The sequence below is a fragment of the Euprymna scolopes genome, chromosome 5 (genome assembly GCF_053919585.1).
Source record: "Euprymna scolopes isolate OS-2025 chromosome 5, ASM5391958v1, whole genome shotgun sequence".
Taxonomy (NCBI): Eukaryota; Metazoa; Mollusca; class Cephalopoda; order Sepiida; family Sepiolidae; genus Euprymna; species Euprymna scolopes.
In genome coordinates this window covers 74456188-74471676 of record NC_136486.1, presented here as the reverse complement: position 1 = coordinate 74471676, position 15489 = coordinate 74456188, and the positions used below count along the sequence as shown (strand labels likewise).

Genomic DNA, 15489 nt, shown 5'->3' with positions numbered 1-15489 from the left:
TAATTTACTTTTTAGAGATCATTCTTCTATGTTGCTGGTCATGATCTGAGCATGTACAAAGACATGAGGGAAAAGAAATAACACCATAGAAACAGTTTATTTTAATAATTTATAGAACAAAATCAATAATAAGTGGTTACAAATTTAATAACAAATACTTGGTTGACATTTCCTTTGCTGTTTATAATGCTAGGATCATGGCATTGATCAGTTGACGAATATCATCTTGAGGAATTTCTTGACATGTCTGACGCAATAATGCAAAAAGTTCAAGCTTAGAAGATGGCTTCCTTTTCTTTTTGCAAAGGTTCCGGTCTAATATGCCACAAAGGTTTTCAATTGGATTCATATCTGGGAATTGACTTGGCCATAAAAGTTTATTAATCCCATTTTAGCTCAACCAATGTTGTGTCGTTCTAGCAGAGTGACAAGGAGCTCCGTTTTCCATAAATAGGGGTGTTAACTTGATTCATTTTGCCACTTTGGAATATTGGTAGGAGTTCTTTATGTAATATTGAAACATATTTAGCAGAATTGATGTTTCCTTCAAATTCCATCAGATCTGAGTGACCATCACTCTAAATTGAACCCCATAAAAAACTCCTATGTTTCAGCATTGGCTGCAGTCTTTTAAAATCAAACTCTTACTGAGGGAGCCTCTACACCCATACCCTTCCACTGTTGGGAAATAATTCAAATTGTGACTCATTAGAGGAAATGATATTGATCCAAAAGATCATAAGCATCTCCACCATTTCACGAGCCCAATCTTTTCTGCACTTGATATTGGCAGGACGAAGATGATGTTTTCTTTCTCGCAGCTCCACCATAGTAGTTCAGCTTGTGAAGATACCTGACAGCTTTTCTGGGACTGGCACCAGCTTGTATTGCCATGTTAGAGGCTTTGCATCGAGGATCTTCTTCAACATTTTTTTTCACAAGACATAAGCTTCTTTCTGCGGGCCTGGGGCGACCGAGATGGGATTTTGTGCACTCTTTATCCTCTCTTGTGAATTGTACGAAAAAACATTGATTCAAAAAAGGTTACTCTGGATTGGGACAAGAATAAAAATTGCTTCAGTTTAGAAGAATTTCTCGTTCACTGATGACGTGTAGTATCAGAAAAAATACAACACTTTACTCTTATCCAAAAGACCAAAAAACTGCTTCAATCAACCAATATTCCTGTTATAACTTTTAAAATGTCTTATTTATTGACAACTCTATTATTCAAGCAATAAATAAAAATGTTTATATTTAATTTTCTTTATTCCTTCCTTTTTTTTAGGCTGTGGTAAATAGTACAGTAACATCATCCATGATTTTTACAAAAACTTCTCAAAAATTTGGCCAATGGTCAGATCTGAGTGCAAATATCGTATATGGCCTTGGATTTAGTGGTGAAAAAGAACTCAATATGGTAACTTTCTTGTCTTTTTTTGTTGTTTTTTGTTTTAATATACTTCTAGTATAGGGAAGTTACTAGTTACTAAATGCAATGTATTTGTGAAATATACAAATTTTTCACAAAAATATCTAGATTTTGCCATAGCCAGTAACCTACTTGGAGTTTTAAACTGAACATTTTATTTAAGATACTAGAGTAAGCTTTCCTCATTCTGCATCCCATGTTCCTTAGATATGTTGTATTGGTTAATTAACAATTTTGAAATTGCACGACAACCGAAAAGACTAACCTGCTTGTCTGCCAGTTTGCTTCCAACTCTACTTTGGACCCAACAAACCACTTCCTCTCAAATTTTCTTTTGTGGATAGAAACTAAATTAAATGATCTGAAAATCATCCCTACGTGATATCATAAAAAAAAAATAGCCAGCTGATATCATCCCAGTTATGCTATTGTAAAAATGCTCTGCTGAGGTTGCTCCAGTTCTCTCCAAACTTTTCAACAAATACCTAAACAAGTCTTGCTTTCCTGACTGCTGGAAAACTGTTTCTGTGATACCAGTTTACAAAATTTCTGGCGAAAGAACTGACCGATTAAATTATCGCTCCATTAGTTCCCTCCCTCTTTTCCCCCAAATTTTTGAGTCCTTAATTAATCAAGCACTTGTACACCACCACCACCGCTGCTAAACTTCTGTTCGACCAGCAGTATAGATTTATGCAGATATTCTAACTTTAATCTCTGAACTCATATACCATGCACTGGATAAGACAGGGAGACTAGGACAGTAGCTCTAAATATATCTAAGGCCTTTGACAGCGTATGGCAGGATGGTCTTCTCATAAAAGTCAAACCATATGGTATTACTGGGTGAATACTTAACATAATTAAATCCGTCTTAAATTAGAGAAGAATCCAGATTGCCCTTGATAGTCATACATCAAAACAACATCATAGAAATGTGCTTGTGTCTTAGGGGGTCTATCCTTGGACCTTTATTATTCCTGATATTCATAAATGACTAACCTGATAAAATTCTCCTAGATGGATATATTTGCTAACGACACAACACTCTATAACAGATATGAGGAGAAAATGAATGAACACATATCCAAGGCAATAGTGGAAAGCCTCCAGTCTGTAATGGAATGGGGACAAAAACGGATGACATTCAATGCTGTCAAGACTAAGCTTCTTTTCTTTAATAATTACAAGAAACCTCAACCACTTATAGCTATGACTAATGATACATCATTACCTGAAATTACTTTGTTCAAACTCCTTGGCTTAACATTCACAGGGAACATTTGGAACAGATACATTGAGGGCATTGCCAAGGCTGCTGCAAAGAAGGTGAGCTCCCTCTACCATAAGTTACTTGTGCCTGAGAGTATCCTGTACCTCTACAAGGCCACCATTCGCCCATGTATGGAGTATTGTTACTGCAATGAGCTGGTGCATCTGCTATTATTCTCTCACTCTGCCAACCTAATAGGTCCTGCACTATCAGCTATGCTTCAACCTTTGTCCCATTATGAAATGTTGCATTCCTCTGCTTTTTTTACAAGTATTTTAATCGTGGTTGTTCTGAATTTCAAGCCTGTGTACCTCATCGACATAAGTACCTCCAACAAGCAGCAAAATCCCACCCCTACACAATAGTAATTTCTGGATGCCAGAAAACCTCCTACTCTAATAGTTTCTTCTCTCGGACTGCTAGACTTTGGAATTCCGTTCTGGGTCTCTGCTTCTCTGATTGTATTGACATGCAGAAGTTAAAGTGTAATGTAAACAGATATCTTGCTGCTCAACTCCCTACATAGTGTTCCTGCAAATTATGTCCCAGATAATAGTCCCTTACATCAAAGTGGTACTGTGCCTTGTTTGGGGTGAAAATGCAATTAAAAAAAATTCACTTTTGTTTTTCTTTAGTGCTTTCAGCAGGGATTGAACTCACAATCTCTATGTAGAATTCACTTGAGAAAATCACTTAGCCAATACCAGATATATGGCTTGGTGTTTAAAGATTTGAATATTTTGAAATGAATGATCAATCTATATTATACAGATATTTCAAAATTTATTAATAAAAAAAATATCAAAAAAGAAAAAAGCATATTCAGTTATTGAAAATTATCTCCACAAATTATTTTCAGTAAAAATTTATTAAATTTATTATAAATTTAACAATTGAACATAACAGCAAATCAAACATTTGATTAAATCCTTTAAATGTTTATAACAGATTCAACCAAATTCTCTTTCATAATCAATGTAAATTGTTTCCAAAATTGTTTCAAAATGTTTTCACAAGGTGATTGAGCATAATTGAACATTTGTGTATCAATTATGGAGTAGGCAACAGTATTAAATTCCAAATCTTCTGAGAATGCAAATGATATGCGATGAAATGTGTGTTGTTGGTTGAGACATGCTTGCTACAATATCAAACTCAACTGACACAAGAAACAAATCAATTACTTTATTATTTCATGAAATTAAAAAAAATATTTTTTCTTCATGCTTGGAAATTTTAAAAGATTATTTTTACTTTTATTAATCTAACACATTTTTTTTTGTTTTCAAATTTTCTTTTTACCTAAATCTTTTATTTTTTCTCAATCAGTTTCATGATTATTTTGAAGAGATAAAAGAATTAACCAAAAACTCGTCTAAACCAAATAAAACCGAAATAAATGGTGCTATGGACAGTGATACTGTGAGACATTCAGCAATGACAAATTCCCTATCTCATGCAAGGACGTCCAGCCTTTCGTCATTGCCGGTAAGAATGAAGTAAACATTCAAATTTTGTTTCTATATTGCTTTTATGTATGAAGAACCAAGTTTTTATTGTGCCGCCACTGCTTGTAAGCAACCATCAGTCACAATTTTCACTGGATTTAATGATGATGCCGGATATTGTAGATATTTACAAAATAGCAATTTTGAAGCATTTTAGCCCCTTGTGGAACAAGCAAAAGTTTAAATCAAATTAATGATAATACAAAAAATATTCTGGAAAAGCATACATTTAATATATTTTCTTCTTTAAAATGTCAGTTTGTTTAGAAATACATAAATCATAGATACTCGCTAAACCTATTTGAGTATTTCATGGCAAGTGTTTTTATTTATTTTGATATTTTTTTTGTTATTGTAGGTGAGCACAAATACACTTCAAGAACAGCGACGTGGTTCACTCTCTAGTTCTGCAACAAGTCTTCCAGGAAATGTAACTGAAGCTCATCTCAAATATGAAAATGACAGGCTCAAACTTGCACTTGCTCAAAGGTACATAATGTTCTATTGAATTTGGTTGACTATTAAAAAAGCACAAAAATACTAAGTATAAATTCAGCATTCTAATTAGTGTAGCTGAAATGAACAGGTTTAGCATGATACTATGCTTGATGTCTATCAACAAATGTCCTTCCTTCACAAATGTAAAACAAAACAAGATAACATTTTTTACATTAGAACAAGTTATACTTTTTACAAAAAATGAAAGCGCTATTTTGACTTGACATAATTAATTTAATCAAAACGCAAAATTATTTTAAAAATACAGATAAAATAGTAATAAAGTGTGATTAATATTTTTAAAACTTTATCACCACAAATATATCATTGTTTAATCTATAAATATAAAATACAAAATGGGTGCAAGCGTTTGTGTGTGTCTGTGAAATGCTTTTCAGATCATGGTTCCGTTGTTGGTTAAATTCCACGAGAAGTTTTCCTATACTTTCGAGATCATATCTTAGATTCACAAACGGACACCGTTTCTTTCTTTTTTTTTATCAAGTTAAATAAAATTCCTACTGTGTTGTCGTCTCGAGTGTTTGTTTGTCTTTTTCGTATAATAAAGTGAAACTATTCGAACACAAACGACAGAAAGCAGGAAGTTTACCTGAACCTTCGAGCCAGGATCAAAGTGTAGTATCTATTCTGATGCTTCACTTAAGTACTTGGTCCTTTTTCAATGTAGGGGAAACCCTTCATACTGAGATAATTATTTATTTGGATGCTGCCAGAGTGCCCCTTCTTTGGGGGAGCTGGTTTTCCCCCCACAGTAAAAACGACCTTGTGTCTAATTTTCTTTCATGGGGAAGCAAATAAATACCTTATTTGGCCCCCGGCATTTAATAAAGCGAGAAGCTTACCTGGTGGCTGGCCAGGTTTAAAAGCAACATTCATTTCTGCGCATGCGTTGCGACTGCTATGATTCTTAAGTTAATTACCAGCTCATTGAATTCACTTTCCTCTTTGGCCTAATGATTAGCATGGAAAACTCATTACCCACCTCTCTATCTTTTATTTTATTTTAACCACGTGGAAGCCATTCTTAACATCGCTTCGTCCTTATGTCAATATCCTCCACCCAGGCAATGCCGGGTACTCCTCACTAGTAAAACAGAAAATGAAAGGTGGGATTTTCTTTTATACATTCCAATCGTGATAAACAAGAGATTCTTGAGTAAAAATAATTATTCTATTAATCTGCATATGTCATAAAAAATAAAACAAGTCATTTTGTGCTTTTCATTTTTCAAGTTGCAAAAGTATTAATTTTTTTCTAAGGTAAAATTGTTTTTTTATTTTGTAATTAAGATATGGTTCTGTTTAGAATTCAACTTAATAAAAAAAAAAAAAATAAAAATACAGAAAAAGCTTTGATATATGTACTCATTACGGAACAAAGATATCATATTCTAAAAATTATGTAAATTGATCAATTTTTAACTAAGGAAATTAAAATTGACAATTTTTAGCAAAACAAACTGTTTTAATTATTTTGAATACAAAATCTTGGTAGTTGAATTATCACCCTTGAATTTGAACACATTCTAAAACATGACAGTTCCCATCTTGCTCATCATAAAAAAAAAACTACTTGATTAATTTATGTAATTTTTGGAATATGACATCTTCAGTCAATGACGGGTATGTACATCGTAAAATTTTTTAATTAAGTCATATTCTAAATAAAAACCGAAAAATGTCTTGCATTTTTATTTTTGTTGTTTTATTTATTTATTAAAAATAATGTTACTCTGAAATCAAGTCATTTAAATTTTCAAGTTTATTTTAGTTTTTACATTTGTGAAAGCCTAGTGTTTGAGTAATGTGAGATGCAGTGTCATGGTAAACCTGTTCCTTTCAGCTGCCAACATCATTGAAATGTTGAATCTCCACTTTGTCTCATACAAATTAGTCGTAAAAATGATCAAGAGACATATTTTACATATTTAACTGAAGATGAATGATTTTTACAATTCACATTCATCATACAAATAATCTTAATGTTGTAATTTCATATGTAGCTAGACTACTCAGCATCAGTTTTTATTACATATTGTTAAATGTTTGAAAATCCACGCGTCTAATCTATAATGTAATATTTCTAAGCAATTTAATTTTTAGAAATGTTTGATCATAGTTTTTATCTTATAATAACATGTATTGCTTAGATTAGTGTTTAAGATTATGATTTCTTAAATGTTACCATCCACAGTCACAACTGACAAATGATGACATTTCAAAGGTTTGCATTTGATATTTATTTGGTTTACAACTCTGGGGAGATTTTGGTTGAATAAATCACTTTTTCTTTTCCTTTTAATACTGTGTGTGCATTGGAAAATAGTTGTTTCGTTTTGAGCTTGTTTCACAACTTGGGAAACTCATATGCATAAAAAATATGCTTAAAAGATAAAAAGGCGTTGTTTTACAGTTTGTCACTGTGCAGAGGAACACAACTCTTGTTTACTAAAAGATTCATTTTTTTTCATCTCATAATTTAGGATGCAATATTATTAAATCAAAACATTTTTTTTTTCATCTCATAATTTAGGATGCGATATTTTTTATTAAATCAAAACATTTTTTTTTCATCTCATAATTTAGGATGCCATATTTTTATTAAATCAAAACATTTTTTTTTCATCTCATAATTTAGGATGCAATATTTTTTATTAAATCAAAACATTTTTTTTCATCTCATAATTTAGGATGCGATATTTTTTATTAAATCAAAACATTTTTTTTCATCTCATAATTTAGGATGCCATATTTTTATTAAATCAAAACATTTTTTTTTCATCTCATAATTTAGGATGCGATATTTTTTATTAAATCAAAACATTTTTTTTTCATCTCATAATTTAGGATACAATATTTTTTATTAAATCAAAACATTTTTTTTTTTCATCTCATAATTTAGGATGCGATATTTTTTATTAAATCAAAACATTTTTTTTTCATCTCATAATTTAGGATGCGATATTTTTTATTAAATCAAAACATTTTTTTTTCATCTCATAATTTAGGATGCAATATTTTTTATTAAATCAAAACATTTTTTTTTCATCTCATAATTTAGGATGCGATATTTTTTATTAAATCAAAACATTTTTTTTTCATCTCATAATTTAGGATGCGATATTTTTTATTAAATCAAAACATTTTTTTTTCATCTCATAATTTAGGATGCGATATTTTTTATTAAATCAAAACATTTTTTTTTCATCTCATAATTTAGGATGCGATATTTTTTATTAAATCAAAACATTTTTTTTTCATCTCATAATTTAGGATGCAATATTTTTTATTAAATCAAAACATTTAACAAAAAGAAAGCTGCGACGATTTTTTTAATGTACAAAGTTGATAACATTAATAATACAAAATGTAGTCTTTACGTGACTATTAAGAGAATCGTTTCTGTTTTCATATGATGCCAACGAAAAAACAATATTTACATTAGATAAAAACATTTAAAAATAAAGTTGTGGCAACTTTTTTTTTTAAATTAAAAAGTAAATTAATAATAAAATAATAATAAATTAAAAAGTAAATTAATAATAAAATTAATAATTACTTTTTAATTAAAAAAAAAGTTGTTGCAGCTTCTTTTTTTAAATGTTTTCATCTAATGAAAATATCTTTGTTTTTTCGTTGGTTTTCTTTTAATAGTTGCATAAAGATTACATTTTGTATTATTAATGTGATCAACTTTGTTTCCGATTCCTCTACAACTATCATTGCATTTTCATCATTACAGTAAAAAAAAAAACTCACCACATCTTTAAAAGTTTCATCCTTTGTATTTTTTTAAGGTTAATGACTATTTTTTAAAAACCTTACCATAACATTTACTTTTTAATTTAAAAAAAAAAAAAGTTGGCGCAGCTTTTTTTCCTTTTTTTTAATGTTTTCATCTAATGCAAATATCGTTTTTCGTTGGTTTTAGCATCATAAATTATGAGATGAAAAAATAAACAAATCTTTTAGTAAACGAGAGTTGTCTCCTTCTGCACAGTGACAAACTGTAAAACAATGCTGATAAAAATATGCTTTCAATGTTTGGCAAATCTCTTTCTGTTTCTCATCATTGATATTCTAATTTTTATTTTTTTTTCTTCAATTAAATCATTATTCTATAATTCCACCAGGCAACATTTGGCCACACATCCTTTAAGTAGCTAATAAAAGTTAATTTTCATAGATATTAAAACTAACTTTTATTAACTACTTGCAAGATGCGTGTCCCAACGTTGCCTGGTGGAATTATAGAATAATGATTTAATCAAAAAGAAAATTAGAGCATCAATTCTTTAAAAAAAAAATCAAAGAACCTATTTCACTATCAGTAATTTAGGCGATTAAAATAGAATTTTAACCATAATTTGGCAAACATAATATAATGATTTAATTTAATAAAATAAGTGATCAAAATAGGATTTAGCTATTTTTTTTTTATGTGATGATTAGATTGTTATAAGGAAAATTTTTGTGAGTTCTGTAAGTTTGAAACTGGGACGAGGCTCCAAAGTTTGAAATAGCATCACCTTTCTCCTGCAAACATGTTAAAGTAAATAAATATTTATTGTTCTCAATCTAACAAAATAGATTGTTCTGCATTTGTTTCCATATGGTTGTTAAAATAAAGATTGTTAACTAAGTATTTGCTTTCAATCAAATAGCATAAATAAACAAATATCAGTCCTCATCTCAACAACGACATAAGATTCCATTCTGTTACTACTAATAATAACTACAGTTCACAAAAACAAGTAAATATGACAAAGAAATAGTGGTGAAACAGAAACAAATGTCTTTTAATTAAAAATCTAATTAAATGAAGTAAGAATGAATTTAGTGCTCGTCTGAGCTCCAATCTATGGTCCCCCCCTCGCCAAACATTCACAAGAAACACTCGTTTGGCTGTAAACACTATCAATAATTTGCCCCACTCTTTATCTGTGCCTAAACCTAAACATAGATTCTAAGAACAAAGCTTCTTTCTTAGAACTGCACACCTGTGGAATTCCCTTCTGTTTACCTGCTTTCCAGCTGACTCCGATATGGCCGTCTTCAAGTCCAATGTAAACAAATTCTTGATGAACCGTTCCCCTTAAGTAATCCAATTTACCAAATTTACACTTCTTACGATTATTATGATATTGTCCTTTTGACCATTGTACACTCTTTAACCCCTAGTGGCTTCTTTGTAAAAAAAAAAAAATCTTGGTGGACATTTTTTTGTTTTGCAGACATGTTTGAAATGCATAATCCATGAAACTGGGAGCAGTCATAATTTCGAAATGAAAATGTACAGAAGATAACAGCAAAAATGAAAAATGGTGTTGATGTTGTTATGCTTTTTTGAAAGAAGACAAAATGATGAGCATAATTTCTCAAAACATGCATGCAGGCTTAGGCTAATTGGATAGCGGAATAGATTAGCATATGAAAGTTTTGGTTATTAAGTTATGTGTAAATGTAAATGGGGGGGGGGGATCGACTATTATATAAATTTTTAGCCTACATTTTTTTTTTTTTTTTTTCATAAAATTATTTTACTCTTCGTTGTATATGCTTTAATTTCAGAAACCCTACAGGAGGTTTGTTGTGCACATCATTTTTTTATCTTTTCAATCCCTTCTTCTTCTCCAATTTCTATAAGAAATTCTCAGCAAAAAGCAAATTTGTTTTACATATCTTCATCAACGTTGATATTCATATTTTTACTACATTTTTATGTGAGTTTTTTCCTCCATTTAAAGATGATTATTGTTGATTATTTGTGAATATTGAGATGAAGCGTTTATTTTGAGTCTTATTTTTAAATCAATGAACATTCATGCATCAAGTGTGACATGCGAAATTGCATGAAAAACAACATTAATATTCTTAAAAACCATTTTTTTTTGTTTGTTGTTTATTGATACCATGCTTTGATCAACAGGGTTTATTCATTAGTTTGATCCTCTATAAAGTATTTCTATTGAAGTTTTTACTTCACATAGGCTGCTGAACAATCGTCTCATAAATAAGCTTTATAGGGTTGTCATTGATTTTTTTTTTTTTTAATATAAAAATTAGCAGTTCATTGGATTAAGAATTTAAGAAAACTCATGCAAGTAATTAACATTGAAATACAAGAAAAATTTCACCATAAAGGAATCATAGATATGAAGTTTGGCAGGCACATCATGAAATATCATGGTACACAAATAATCAGGAATGCTCATATTAAATATCAGAAAAAATGTAAGTGGTAAAGTCTGACATGTCAGCACATACAACAGAAGTTAAACTGCTGATGAGTTGAGGAAAGCACATGGAAAATAATATTAATGTTGATGATAGCGGTTAAAAAAATCTTAATAATTTCTCATACAAAAAATTTACACAAAAACAATTTGTTTTAAGATTTCTGCTTTCCTTAAGTTCAGTTATATAACTTACCTTTCTGAAAAGTTAGCCTTTTTAATAGTTTTATCCAAATAAAATATGACTAATGCCTTCATTCATTAAATTATGATCAAATCTATGCTTGCAGTTTTTTCCTCTTTCCAACTAAAAATCATAATTGTGACTCTCTTCTATTACAATTTTACCTCAGTAATACTAATCAATTAAAAGAACAAAAAATAGATTTTTACCTTTTCTAGCATTATTTTTATGTATGGTTATATGTAAGAGACAAATTGTCTATCCACTAATTTTAAGAAGGAGAATGATACCCTACCTCTGCAGATTTTCATGGAGGAGTGAACGGGTCATGTGTATCTTTTTCTTTACTTATTGGAAGCACGAAACCCTAACTCAGTTAAATATACTTATGTTTTCATGGGATTAAAACCATAAATTAAACGAAATCAAACCCCTTCTATGTTCATATAACTGTTATTATTCGATTTGTATTGGACTATTTTGAAACTTGTTTTACCTTTGTCAAGAGTTGCTTAGCATGGATTGTTTTTATCTCTGATTTTAATGATATAAAACATGAATAACAGACAGAAAAATATATTAATTCTAAGATTGAGCAAATTTCACCCATTAAAAACCACCTAGTGGGAGGAGCTTAATTCCATAAAATTAAAACTTTTTGAAATTCATAACTGAAGTAATGGATTTTCACACAAATTTTGTCATAAATTTTTTATTGTTCTGAAGTATTTTGGTGTTTTGTCTTTTGAACAAATATATCTAATTATTTACCCATCCTAGTATAGATATTGTACTATTACTGCCATTAACACAATAAAATTATAAAATAATTTCTAATTATTTTAATGCTATTAATTTTTATTAAGTATTTGTTTTTCTTTTTATGAATGTACATTTTTGTTATATTTATAAATTCTTCACCTTTTTAGTAAGACTGTTTTTCAAGGTTTTGTGAATTAAATGTTTTTGTGGTTATTTATGGATGAAATATCATTTAATTGTAAACAATGAAACATGATGAAAGCTGACCAAAAGAAAATTAAAATCTTTGTATCATAATTAAGTTGTGATCCTTTTTTATTATTAATTTCTTTTGATATTATTGTTTTTAGTAAGGTTTTTTTCTAACTCCTAATGCAATGGATTTGGTTTGATGGAATATAAATCTACAGGAGCCTGTATTTTAGCACACATTATTTTGCTATTACTTCATATTTTCTAGTATTTAAATGTCTTCTGCTCAAAAGTAGAATTTTAATTTATTTTTAAAGATGACTTTTCAAATTTGTTTTATCATTAGTAAAATTAGTCTTTTCTTTTTCTAGTTCTACAAATGCTAAAAAATGGGAAGTTGAACTCCAAACATTAAAAGCAAACAATCAACGATTAACAACGGCTCTTCAAGAAAGTACAGCAAATGTTGAAGAATGGAAAAAGCAACTAGCAGCATATAAAGAAGAAAATTCCCGGCTCAAGAAACGGGTAAAAAATTTTTTTTCTTTATTCCAAATTTAGAATTCTTAAATTGCAATTAATTTCTGTTAATCTGAAAAAAAAAATTTGATTCTTTAAAAAAAAATGATAATCAAGCTGATTTTCTGATAGAATTTTTAAATCTTTTCAGTGTATGTGTCATATATATATATATATATATATATATATATATATATATATATATATATTACAGAAGTTCAGAATAACATTGGTACCGTCAGTTTCAAATTAAAATAAAGGCGACCTATAGTTAGTCTCTTGTACTGGACCTTTTTTAGCTTCTATACCTGTTTCTTGATAATTACTTCCTCCAGAACAATTTGAGGAATATAGTTATTAAGATAAACTGGTAATTATGTCCCAGAAACATGAGTTTTATGACTAGCTTATTGCAGTAATTAGCAAAGTTGATGAGAAGGGAGTACTTTATGTGGAAGTTTTGAATGGTCATGTTGGAAAGAGCCTTGGTGATTTTGAGCTTGTGCATGGAGGAAACAAATATGGTGATAGGAATATAGGAGAAAAATGTCTTAGAATTTGGTCTTGTAATAGACATGTTAGTTGTTCTTTTCAGAAAAAAGAAAAACCATCTCGTTATGTTTGAATCTGGAACAGCAAACACTTAAGTATTGACTGGTTAGAAAAAAGGCAAAAGGCTCTTAAGTAATAGTGATGAAGATTTTGTGACAATGTAAACCAGTTATTTTTCACTTTAAGTTGAAAAATCTCCTGAAGTAAATAAAAAATTCATCTGGCAAAAGAAAGATATACAGATTCAATGAATAAAATGTAACATCTGAGTTTTAGAGACCAAGTGTTCAGTTACCAGGAAGTGTAGAAAAAGTTGAAGGATACACTGTTAAAGGTCACAGACCAGATGTGTGAATAGATGAATGGGTTTCCAAGACATAGGGCCATCTGTTGGATGCATGAGAAAACTGCAAAGTGTATTAAACAAAATGGGAAACAGAATAAATTGAGAAAAGATATTTCCCCTCATATACAGACACCGACACACACACACCTACTCTTTCTTACTACAAGACACTAACCCTTTGCCCTGTCTCTACTATTGGATGTACACTCCTACATATGTAAACACACTAAAATCTTTGTCCTTTCTTTCTCTTTTAATCGGCTTCCTTCGTACCGACGGCTACTACCCATAAACACGTGTAAACTGAACTGTTCTCTATCCTCAATCAGCCGGCATGATATTAATTCTCTCCTTCAACAAACTCTTTTCACGACTACAAGGGAGCATGAATAATGAACTCTCTTACTAATACGTTTCTCTCTCTTACCTAAGCTACTAACGAGAATAACAAATAAAGTTGTTTATTAAATGTTAAGATGAGACTTCCTTTTGTTGTCTTCAAAACTAAAATGGTGACCTCGGAACACGTAACTTTCTGTGCTTTGTTTGCTATTTCCGTTATGCTTTAAAACAACAAACTCTCAGTAGTGCTACATTTCACATTGCCGAAGAACTTTTTTTTTCCTTTCAAAAATTTGGTTTGCCCGCATACTTGTCACAAACAAAACAAAAGAGCATCTAAAAAAAAAAAAAAAAACTGCCATTTTACACTGACAAACGAAAACATTTTCAAATGTTGCTTACTCATCACTTGAGAATTTTCTAGAATACTGTTCTGACACCGGACACTGTTTTCGCTGAAAAGAAAAACAAAACATCATCACTGGACAATTAAAACAAAAAAAAAGAAAAAAGCTGAAACATTTTCAAAGACACATGTCACATATACAAAGCTAAAAACATTTTAGCGGAAATACATTTCAATAGAAATATTTCCCACATTTTCATGAAAAAAAAAACCGTTTCAACCAGATACGTTTCTTCAAAACAAACGAAACAAAAAAACAAACACCTTTTCTTTCACAACGGCTACATATAAAAAAAAACCAGCCTAAAAAAGAGTTAACACTTTCTTAGTGTACAAAAAATTCTAATATCTGGCCTGGACTTTCGCTGTTTTTTCATGCTACCTTTTTCTCTTACCAACTCCCTGCCTTATACATGCACCACGCATATTACAACAACAACAACAACAAAAACATGGATCAACTCGGCTCCATTTACACACTTGGCGCAAACATTCTCTGCTACAAAAAACATTCCCCTCTCAAAATTATCTTACAAAAAAAAATTCCTTTTCACAGAAAAGCAACATTTTTTTTTCCACAGAAAAAATAAATATCTGTTTAATCAACAGTAGAGTCTAACAAAAATGCGTTACTGGCAACTAACCATCCAAAACACTCTTCACAGAACACACTCAGCACATTTATTTTTTCACAACCTCCACTGAAGTAAACTCGTCAGCAAATGAATTCGTCACCGACATTTAGTAACGAGCAACTTAACAACTTCAAATTCTACTGGAATCGTTCAAATTTAAAGAAATTATATTCAATTCTACGAAACAAATTTGAACACAGTCAGACGCAACAAGTCTCATGTTGACACAAAAAGAACAGATTTTACAAGCAATTGTCATAAATGGACATATTACAAAATCCTCACTACTACGAATTTTTTAAATTACAACAGACACACAAAAGAACCTTTCTTTTATTTCGATAAACATTTTTAGTTTTCTTCCAAAAGCCTTTCCAATAAGGGGGTATCTGTACCAACCGACACCCGCTACATCACAGGCAGAAACTACTTCTCTTAACAAGATTTGAAATCTCCTTGGCTTGTCCAATCACAAACCAGCTCTCTATCACATGACAGAGTATATAAAAGACGAAATCTGAAACCATTAATCCTCTTTCTCGCTGCTAAGCCCAGCAGTACACATCGCCAGGGGTACGTGAGT

The 15489-nt window shown here is 30.3% G+C and overlaps 1 protein-coding gene across 3 annotated transcripts in view; it reads left to right on the top strand.

Annotated features, from left to right (window-relative positions):
* Nucleotides 1-15489, top strand: part of LOC145276854 (homer protein homolog 2-like) — a 145493-nt gene that overhangs the window by 118677 nt on the left and 11327 nt on the right. For 2 of the 3 annotated variants that reach the window (XM_080128241.1, XM_080128243.1), the window contains 4 exons: nt 1289-1420; nt 4035-4193; nt 4572-4702; nt 12478-12634. In XM_080128241.1, coding sequence (XP_079984367.1) covers nt 1289-1420; nt 4035-4193; nt 4572-4702; nt 12478-12634 — 579 coding nt within the window. The remainder of the gene's footprint in view (nt 1-1288; nt 1421-4034; nt 4194-4571; nt 4703-12477; nt 12635-15489) is intronic. The other variant, XM_080128242.1, reaches the window with a different exon arrangement.